Source organism: Lonchura striata, chromosome 20 (assembly GCF_046129695.1).
Source record: "Lonchura striata isolate bLonStr1 chromosome 20, bLonStr1.mat, whole genome shotgun sequence".
Taxonomy (NCBI): Eukaryota; Metazoa; Chordata; class Aves; order Passeriformes; family Estrildidae; genus Lonchura; species Lonchura striata.
In genome coordinates, this window is record NC_134622.1 from 9,339,438 (window position 1) to 9,349,913 (window position 10,476).

The following is a 10,476-nucleotide window of genomic DNA, read 5'->3' on the forward strand; positions in this document are numbered from 1 at the left end:
ACTAACTTGAACTTATGAATGCACTTTCATCCCTTCAATAAAAATCCTGTATTTATTTTCACCAAGCTGCTTTTAAGGGAGAATGAGATTTCAGTTGTGGTGGAGCTGAACCTTTTGGTTCCAGTTGTAGCTGCAGTTCTAATTACATCTCAATGTCTGTTCTGGTACAAAAATAAACTTCCTTTTTTTTTCTTCTCTCTCTAAAGAGAGGAAACTCACCAAACTACTCACTTCAATATTTTAAAGGGCTGGGGAAGGAGGGGGAGATAGATAATTGGCACCATCTTAGAGTTCTATTTTCTGTAATCAAAGTTAGAGTGGTGAAGACAGCTCTTAGTGTAGATATTCTTGTTCCCCAAGCAATGGTTGAGCTGCTGTAATAAAAAAGGCTAAGGGAAAGAAAAGGGATTCAGAGTTACTGATAAGCTCATATACAAAATTGACATTAAAAGACTTTTTCTTACACCACAGTTGACTCAAAGATATTTCAGATTAAAAATTGACAACTTGATCTAGTTTTGAAGTAAAACTAAATCTTTCCAAAACTCAGCTGTTTGTAACTGGTTTCAAAATTTAATTTCCAGCACTATGGATCGTGATAAAGTTGGAGTCCCCACAGATGGAGATTCACATGCTATCACCTATCCACCTGCAATAGTAGTTTACATAATTGATCCTTTCACATATGAAAAAAAGGATGAGAACAGTAGCTCATCCAGTTTGTGGACACTTGGACTTCTGCGCTGCTTTCTGGAGATGGTTCAGGTTCTTCCTCCCCACATCAAGAACATCATTTCTGTGCAGGTGAGCCAACAGAAGCAAACAGGGTATCCTTGGCTTTGGCTGTGTTTTGGAGGCAGTAACACCCTCAAGGTGAAAGTTTCATTTCCTTCACAAACTTTAGTTACAGTTCTCCAGCTGTGGTAAATCATTAGGTTATAGCTTTTAGAGCAGTTTGGGTGCTATTAAACAAAGCTGAATCCTGTTGTACATTCCAAACTCATCAGTTTTATCTCAGAGGAAATGCAGTGCCCACTCCAGTGATGAGTGAAGTATGGCAAAGCTGCAAGACCAGTTAAGAGGGCAGCTTTTTGGAGGAATCATTAAGATTCTCGTCTAAACAAATTATTTTTTCCTCTGAAGAAAATTTCAATGGGAGTAATTTCTTGAAGTCCCACAGGGCTTTGGAAACATGGAAAGAAATTTGACTGCAAAGTTAAAATTCAAAAAGCAATGTACTAAATACTGTGTCAGAAGACATTTAATCTGTTGACAAAACAATTTTTTTTTTTTCTCCTCTCCTCTGTTCCAGATTGTCCCATGTCAGTACCTGCTCCAGCCTGTGAAACACGAGGACCGGCAGATTTACACTCAGCATTTAAAATCTTTGGCATTTTCAGCTTTCACTCAGTGTCGGAGACCTCTCCCAACTTCCACCAACGTGAAAACCTTAACTGGCTTTGGCCCAGGGTTAGCCATGGAAACTGCTCTTAGGAGCCCTGATGTGAGTATTGTTAATGAGATAGTGGAATTATCCAGAACAGAGGAAGGTCCCTGCTTATCAACCAACCATCTTTTATGTTGGGAATAATTTCTTCCCCTAACTTCATTGTCTGTTCTGTCATCTTTCTAGAGACCTGAGTGTATTCGACTGTACACCCCTCCTTTTATACTGGCTCCAGTAAAGGACAAGCAAACAGAGCTGGGAGAAACCTTTGGAGAAGCTGGCCAGAAGTATAATGTGCTTTTTGTGGGCTACTGTTTGTCTCATGATCAGAGGTGGCTGCTTGCATCCTGTACAGACCTCTATGGAGAGCAGTTAGAAACTTGCATAATCAATATTGATGTACCAAACAGGTAAGAACCAAACTTTAATTCATTTTTAGCAAGAGCATTTTTTTTTGTTTCCCTGAAAAATTACATTGGGTTTGTGCTGTAAGAATAACTGACTTTTGTAGACTTGTGTTGCAAAAGTGGCTACAGCAGATGAATATTTTTCCCTATAATGTGCATATTGTTTTGAGTTAAATTTCTAGAAGAGCATAGTTTAGTTTCATGTGATTCTTGAGTGTTACTCTGTGTGGGTTTATACTTCCCCATCTCACTTATTGGCTGTTAATGTCAGTTTTAGAATGTGATTAATTTAAAAACCCCAAACCCCCTGAACCTTCAGCTGATGGACTGCAATATTAACACTCTTGGCTCTGGTGAATGTTCAGGTTAATACAAAAATGTTCTAAACATGGCATTAAAAACTTGTTGCAGGTGGGTTTTAACTTTGTTTTCCCTTCTTTCTTACTTCTAGAGCTCGCAGGAAAAAGGGTTCTGCCCGCAGACTTGGTCTCCAGAAACTCTGGGAATGGTGCCTGGGACTTGTGCAGATGAGCTCTTTGCCATGGAGAGTTGTCATAGGCCGCTTGGGAAGAATAGGACATGGGGAATTAAAAGGTAACAGCAGCATTTTTGTTAGAGTCTAAAGCTTAATTTTTCAGTAATATCAAGTGTATCGATCCCTGTTTCTGGAAGAGAAGCTCACTAGTGAGATTTCCTCCCTCAGACTGGAGCTGTTTGCTGAGCCGCCGGAACCTGCAGTCCCTGAGCAAGAGGCTGAAGGACATGTGCAGGATGTGTGGGATCTCTGCTGCAGACTCCCCCAGCATTCTCAGTGCTTGCTTGGTGGCCATGGAACCCCAGGGATCCTTCATTATTATGCCAGGTATTTGGGCAACTCTTCTCTTTTTGGCACGAGAACTACACTTCAGGCTTTGCAAATCTGAGGAAATGTTTGATTTCTCTCCCAAAGATTCCGTGTCCACGGGCTCCGTGTTCGGGCGCAGCACCACTCTGAACATGCAAACGTCTCAGCTGAACACGCCCCAGGACACGTCCTGCACTCACATCCTGGTGTTCCCCACCTCTGCCTCTGTGCAAGTGGCATCATCCACTTACACCACTGAGAACCTGGATCTGGCCTTTAACACAAACAATGGTTTGTACTTTGGAATTGTTCTCACCTTCTAAAAACCCCTCGTCACTCTGTGCCCTATCATAAGAATAAACTGTTCGTTCTAAGGAACCATTTCCATTTCTATGGAATGGAAATAGTTCTTTATTTCTGACTCTATTGTCATATCCTGCACATAGTGAACTGGTAGGAATTCACTGGTCTTGTTTCTTTTCAAGATGGAGCAGATGGAATGGGAATCTTTGACTTGTTAGACACTGGAGATGATCTTGATCCTGATATTATAAATATTCTTCCTGCATCTCCTGGTGGATCCCCTGTGCATTCTCCAGGGTCCCACTACCCCCACGGAGGTGATATGGGCAAGGTAACTATTGCAGTAAATAGAGTTTTGTGTGTGTGTTTTGTCTGCTTTTTATCCATCTGTTAATTTCCTTCTGTGGAATGAAGGATTTTAGATCACCCAGAGATTGGATTGCTATGTCATGCTTGGATATTTCAAAATGTTTTGTGTTTCAGATGCTATAGGTAATTTCTATTAAATTTGTGCTCTCCTAATCCAAAACCTTTGCCTGTTGTGTTGCAGGGTCAAGGTACAGATCGATTGCTTTCCACAGAATCTCACGATGAAGTAACAAATATACTGCAGCAGCCACTGGCCCTCGGTTATTTTGTGTCAACTGCCAAAGCAGGTCCATTGCCTGACTGGTTTTGGTCAGCGTGTCCTCAAGCACAAAATCAGTGTCCCTTGTTTCTTAAGGTACTGTCCTGGCAGAGACTTGTGCAGCCTGAGGGATCTGGGGTGAAAACTGTTCTGCTTAAACCAAAGTCAGTGCATGTCTGTGGGGATAGCTCTGCTTTTGCTTCAGGAGAAGCCAGGTGTATTCAGTTTTTGAGATTTGGCTCTTTGGAAGGTTCTGCTTTGCTCATGGTTTCTTCCTGGTAGTCTGGACTTTTTTTTTTTTTTTTTTTTTTTAATTCCCTGGCTTTATGCTCCAGGATTTTGTTGAGTTCCTGGACAGAGTTGTGGCTAAGCTGGACTCCTGAGGGGACTAGTGGTAGAGAGGGAGGTACATAAGTGCAGTATAGTAACTCAGTTGCCCTGGGCAAAATAAGGAATAAATTAATCTCTTTCTGTATTGCACAAAGCATAAAAGTTGTTTTTTCCATGTTGGCTTTGCATTATATCATCTGTCTGGGTGTTGTCTGAGCCCCTTATCTCCTTATGGCACAGTCAAGACACACTTAGCACATTTAAGGCCATCATTGATATACAGAGAAACTTTCTGTATTAACAAATCAGCATCTCTAATACTCTGCTTTGTTTTCTAATGATCCAGATAGATCTTCTGCAGCCTTGTTTGTGTCTGGATTAGCAGCTCCTCTTGGCCTAAGCTCAGCTGTGGCTTTGGTATAGGATATTATTTTGAAGAGAGGATTTATTATTTACGATAAGCAGCTCTATATATGAAATATAAATAGACCAGGCCTATAAAAGCAACTGAACTTCCAAGTCTGTGTGTTATTAGACATCTTGGGCCTCTTGAGTTGATTTTTTAATAATCACTTAATGTAGAGAAAGGGATTAAAAAAAACCCCCATATATATATTTCACTACTAGCACTTTTTAGCAGAGATTTAGTGTGAGAGAATATAAATATTCTGGGAATTCCTGAACTTGTTGATGGCCTAAGGATAAGATTTGTTTTTTGGCTTGTGTGTCAGACAGAGAAGGTGACTGCAAGCTACAACAACATGGGGAAAGGAAATATGGTGTAGTTGATCAGGCAGTAACTTCTGGCTTCCTTCTTCCTTCCTCAGGCCTCTTTGCACCTCCACGTGCCTTCAGTGCAATCAGACGAGCTACTCCACAGTAAACACTCCCATCCACTTGATTCTAATCAAACTTCTGATGTGCTCAGGTATCTATTATTGATCACTTGCAAAAATATTGTGCGTTTAATTTTTAATGCTGCTTCAGTTAAGCTGCATGTTTGTTTTTCCTGCTGTTAGTTTTTTCCTTTTTTTCCTAAGCTGATACCCTTAGTGCAGATAAATTGCTGTGCTTTAAGTGATTGCTACAGAACGGTGGAATAAAAACCAAACATCTCTAAGCCCTTCTTTAACCAAGCAGTATTTGAAAATGTTTAAAAACCAATGAATTCCTCAAACTAGAAGAGACCTTGAACCTAGCAGAAAAGACAGAAATAGTTAAGCCAGAATATTGCACAGCAATCTCGTGGAAAATCTGAAGTGCTGAAGAACAGGAGCCCAGACCTATGTAAATATGGGATGCTAATTAAGAAAACATCAGATTGTTTTTCTTTTTCTGGTTGTTTTTTTTTTTTTTTTTTATGGGAACCTCTTGGTATGAATCAAGAATAGACAATGACAATGACAATTTTCCACCAAAAGCAAGTTTAGCTCTGAACTGCTGTAATAATTTGGAAGACATATTATTTCTGAATGTTGGAAAACCTATTTTATGTTTTTGATGCCAAAGAAGCTGGATTATAGTATATTAAGGTTGTAAAATCCCGGTGAGAAAATGTGTTGGCCTGACAGAAGGCTGTTTGTTTTTCAGGTTTGTTCTGGAACAGTACAATGCACTCTCCTGGCTAACCTGTGATCCTGCAACCCAGGACAGACGGTCATGTCTCCCAATTCATTTTGTGGTGCTGAATCAGTTGTATAACTTTATCATGAATATGCTGTGATCTTCATCTGAATTTTGCAAGACAAAAATGAGGAAAAGGGATATTTCACTGCAGGACTAAGTTATAATTCTTCTCAGTGCAAGTTGTTTGTGATGGGGTATGAATCTTGTTACTTCCAGCAAATATTGTTCCGACTTGTGAGAGGGGCACCCATCGCCCTGCTGTCTTTGAGTCACTGACTATGGGGGACGCTTCAGAATGATGATCAGAAAGTGTATTATAACGTTTTTAGTAGCAAAATTAACCATTTTTCCCCAGCCACAGTATTTGTGAAGAGTAATGAGCCATAGTACCCAGTCATGGTAAATGAATTTTAAAAGCATGGAGATGAGAAGAAACACGAGGAACAATTAAGTTTCAACCTATGGCTTCAGAACATCAAGATGTTCTTGTATTGGATTATAGTACTTAGTATTCAAAAATGCCTGCATCTCTTATTTATTGTAAGTTTTTAAATGTATAAATTGTCTTATATTTCTTAACCTCTTTTATAAAAATTTTCCTAGAAGGTTTATACTGCCTTCTTGCTTTAAAGCAATTGGTCTAAAATATATGTAATCGTCTTAATTAAAAGTTGCAGTAGGTTGCTTTTAGAGTATTATTTTTTTGTAAGGGGTGGGTGGGGACAGTAAATTTGTATTGTCTTGATGTACAGTCTAACGGGGATAGAGGGGTTAATGTCCATACCATTGTGTGTGGGGGATTTACAGCTAAGCTGTAGTTGCAGAGTACATGTACAGTAATGAAGTTCACTGTGTTTATATAAATTGAAAAGGTACCGGGTCTTACAGCATTTTATATCACACCTTTACAGAGTAACAATGGCAATATATAAGTGATATTGTAGGTGGTTTAACTTGTAGTGAGAATAACATGAATAAACTCTTCAACTGAAGTTTGTGTTATGGTTCAGGGCTGTGGCTAGATTCTCAGATCCACTTCCAGGACACGAGTTTTAATATCACAAGAACATCTCTTGTGCATTGTTGCTCCCTGGATATTCTTGGCACCGTGCTCACTGCATTGTTTGCTTCTGCTTTTGTGATAAAATGCGAATCTGAGGTGGAACACACAGAAAACTCTGACCTTATCCAAAGTCTCCTGCCAGGCTGAAATTTAGCCCAGCTCTAGCCATTTTACAAATGCAAAAATATAGTCAATCTTGACTTTAAGATTGGTGTGTGTTTAACTAAAATGTGGTGTATATAGATTCTCAGTGAATTCTGGTATTCAGATTTTATTCCACTAGTAAAAAAAACAGCACGAAACCCTGAACATTTTCCTTTTCCATGTATTTTTGGCACTGTGGTGAAGGTCCCAAGTATCAATGTATGGCCTTCCCCATATCCCATTTTCAGGCTCTGGCTGGGGCATGTGCCAAGGAGGCTTTGCCCTCCCCAAGGAAGGGACTGACAAACCACAAGGCTTTCCTAAACATCTCCCTCTATCTACAGTCACCATTTTTTCTCAGTAGTTTCCTTCCTTTTTTTCCTAGCACACGCCAAATGTCTGTGGCTGCTCTAAAATAGCCCCTACGGGTGCTGAAGAGCAGCTGCAGATGCTTTTTCTGCGTTCCTTATCTGACTGCCAGATGAAAAACTGAACTCCTGCAGTGCTCCCGGGAGCCTGTCACAATAACCCAAGTCCTGGGTCTTAATATTGTCTGTCTCGCTGGTTTAAACCTGTAAAGGAGCAAGGTTTAAGATCTATTTGTGCACCTGCTGTTAACCCCTCTACAAGGAAGAATTTGCTTGCATTTACCAAACTTACTGTGTTCATGAAAATCTCGTTTCGTAAATGCAAAAGACCTGCCTGAGGTGATTTTTTTTTCGTATGAACAGTCTCACTGAATCGTGTACATACAATATTAGCAACTTTTTTGGTTTTGTATAAAGAAGTTGTACAATTGGTGATGAGAATTTTCAGTCATTTCTTCAGAACAACATGAGTGCAATCAGAAGTTAGCATATTTTGATAAATAGAGTTAAAAACTGGGTCTGTCCATGACTTTATCTCGGTAATGCACCGCAGATTAAACGGCACATTATTGTCTTACAGAAGGTTTTTCTCATTTGGTTGGCATTTTTGAAGTGGAAAAGTGCTCCTAAAACTGGAAATTTCAAAGTGTATGTCCTTTTTTTCCTTGAGCTTTGTTGCTAAGTGGTCATTTCTAACCCTGGCTCAGTTAACCAAGTTCCAAGGGCTGGGTTTTGGTGTGGCTTTGTTTTGTGTTCAATCTGACTTGTATTCCTAAAGGTAAGTGAATCAGCTGCCTGAACCTTGGTGTAACTGTATTCTGTTACCTGGACCAGCCTTCCCTGTGAAACTCCTACTGTGAAAGCTGCCAGTTTCCCACTCCTCCCCCCCCATCAAATGCAATTTAAAGTAAATTATAATATTATAACCACTATAAAAGACTAGAAGGGCCGTTTCTGGAGTGATAGTCACAGCTGGCAATGTACAATCAAACCTGCCAGCACCATGGAGCCAACTATTATATTTGACATACTTTTTTTGTTAGCTACTTTCATTTAACTATTTTAAGTGCACATAATAGGTGGTTTATAAATAAAATTGTCAGAATCCAATAAATCGAGGTTGTTTAGCAAGTACAAGCTTAAGTAGTTGAAAAATTCAGCTACAGGTTTCCAAAACGGCCTTGCAAGAAAATGTTGTTCGTGTCAGTGCTTTAAGTAGCTGTGGAGGTTTATCTCTTCCAATGAAAGAAGCCGAGATCCTTCCATTCCAATTAAAAAATACATATTTTAACCCAGATGTTACTGCATTTAAGCCTTTTAGTCACATTTGACTCACTACTATTTGAATTAGGTTTCTGAAAACCATGTTGCTAAGACCAGCAAGGCCACCAGCTGTACTTGTAACAGCCCTCACATTTTAAAAGTAGCTGTAACATTTAGATATTTCTAACATTCTCTGAAATAATTAAAGATAAATGGATTTATATTTAAATCCTCAGCTATGTTCTTACTTAGCTGTCAGTTATGGCGCAGATTATTGTATTTCTATATTTACCTCTGATGGTAATTTTAACTTTGTGTGTTGCTATGAAGACTTGCCGATGTCTTTAATCAAGCACTATTTGTTAATACTGTAATATCAAAATATTATGTTGCATTATTTTAAAGCTTTCAAGAATAAGAGTAAAACATTTTTTAAAAATGCTATTGCACCATATAATTTGCTGCACAACAGTACGGCACCACATATCAGTCTGTTGGGATAGTAACGCTGCATCAACCTTGTTTTCATCTGGGTTTTGTTGAAGAATTCACTCATGGCGTGACATTGTACAACATTACTGTCTCGCAACCTCCAGTTGGGAAGGTGGTTTTGTTTGTTTTATTTATTTTTTTTTTTCATTTTTTTAAAGTAAAGGGCCCAGGACTACGCTTCGTTCTTAAAGGGTTTTTTTACTATTATTTGTGGGTGTACTTTTTCTTTTCAGCGGAGTAAAGCTTAATTTACAGTAAAACTGGATTTGGGACCTACCACAATCCTCAGGGTCACTTTTTCAGGATGCTACTCATCGAGCTTTAGGTTTTTTCCGAGTCAACTGGACGTGAGGACCTTGCCGAGCGCTGCCTGGGGCTGCTGCAGCCTTGTGGCCTCGTGACTGGACACGGCGGCCCTCGGGCACGGCTGGACACACCTCGGAGCTGCTCCCGCGGCACGGCTGGACACGCCCGGAGCCGCTCCGGCACCGCACCGGCACGGCCGGACACACGGGGAGTCCCAACACCGCGGCCGGACACACCGAGGAGCTGCTCCAACGCCTCGCTGGACAGGTCCTGGAGCTGCTCCAGCACCACCGAGGAGCTGCTCCAACGTCTCACTGGACAGGTCCCGGAGCTGTTCCAGCACCACCGAGGAGCTGCTCCAACATCTCGCTGGACAGGTCCCGGAGCTGCTCCAACGCCTCTCCGGACAGGTCCCGGAGCTGTTCCAGCACCATCGAGGAGCTGCTCCAACGCCTCGCTGGACAGGTCCCAGAGCTGCTCCAACGCCTCGCCGGACAGGTCCCAGAGCTGCTCCAACGCCTCGCCGGACAGGTCCCGGAGCTGTTCCAGCACCATCGAGGAGCTGCTCCAACATCTCGCTGGACAGGTCCCGGAGCTGCTCCAACGCCTCGCCGGACAGGTCCCGGAGCTGTTCCAGCACCACCGAGGAGCTGCTCCAACGTCTCCCTGGACAGGTCCCGGAGCTGCTCCAACGCCTCGCCGGACAGGTCCCGGAGCTGTTCCAGCACCATCGAGGAGCTGCTCCAACATCTTGCTGGACAGGTCCCGGAGCTGCTCCAACACCTCGCCGGACAGGTCCCGGAGCTGTTCCAGCACCACCGAGGAGCTGCTCCAACATCTCGCTGGACAGGTCCCGCAGCTGCTCCAACGTCTCGCCGGACAGGTCCCGGAGCTGCTCCAACGCCTCGCCGGACAGGTCCCAGAGCTGTTCCAGCACCACCGAGGAGCTGCTCCAATGTCTCACTGGACAGGTCCTGGAGCTGTTCCAGCACCACCGAGGAGCTGCTCCAACATCTCGCCGGACAGGTCCCGGAGCTGTTCCAATGCCTCGCCGGACAGGTCCCGGAGCTGTTCCAGCACCCCTCGGGCACGGCTGGATGTGCCAGGGAGCCTCGCATTTCATCGTGACAAAACACAGAAAAGAAAAAGCGGATTTAAGGAACAAACACTATTTCTGCCGAATGCCATAAACACTGAGTTGTACAAATTGTGATCGAGGAAATGAAGAAGAAAAAAAAAAAAACACAAAACAAAA

At 42.0% G+C, this 10,476-nt stretch overlaps 1 protein-coding gene across 1 annotated transcript in view; it reads left to right on the plus strand.

The window, feature by feature from the left end:
* The window catches only part of MED13 (mediator complex subunit 13), a 51,492-nt gene extending 43,750 nt beyond the window's left edge, over positions 1-7,742 (plus strand). The window contains exons 21-30 of the mRNA XM_021524873.2: positions 585-804; positions 1,313-1,504; positions 1,634-1,857; positions 2,306-2,448; positions 2,558-2,716; positions 2,804-2,989; positions 3,184-3,332; positions 3,552-3,725; positions 4,787-4,887; positions 5,550-7,742. Of these exons, the coding sequence (XP_021380548.1) occupies positions 585-804; positions 1,313-1,504; positions 1,634-1,857; positions 2,306-2,448; positions 2,558-2,716; positions 2,804-2,989; positions 3,184-3,332; positions 3,552-3,725; positions 4,787-4,887; positions 5,550-5,682 (1,681 nt within the window). The 3' untranslated portion in view covers positions 5,683-7,742. The remainder of the gene's footprint in view (positions 1-584; positions 805-1,312; positions 1,505-1,633; positions 1,858-2,305; positions 2,449-2,557; positions 2,717-2,803; positions 2,990-3,183; positions 3,333-3,551; positions 3,726-4,786; positions 4,888-5,549) is intronic.
* Positions 7,743-10,476: the final 2,734 nt, after the last annotated feature.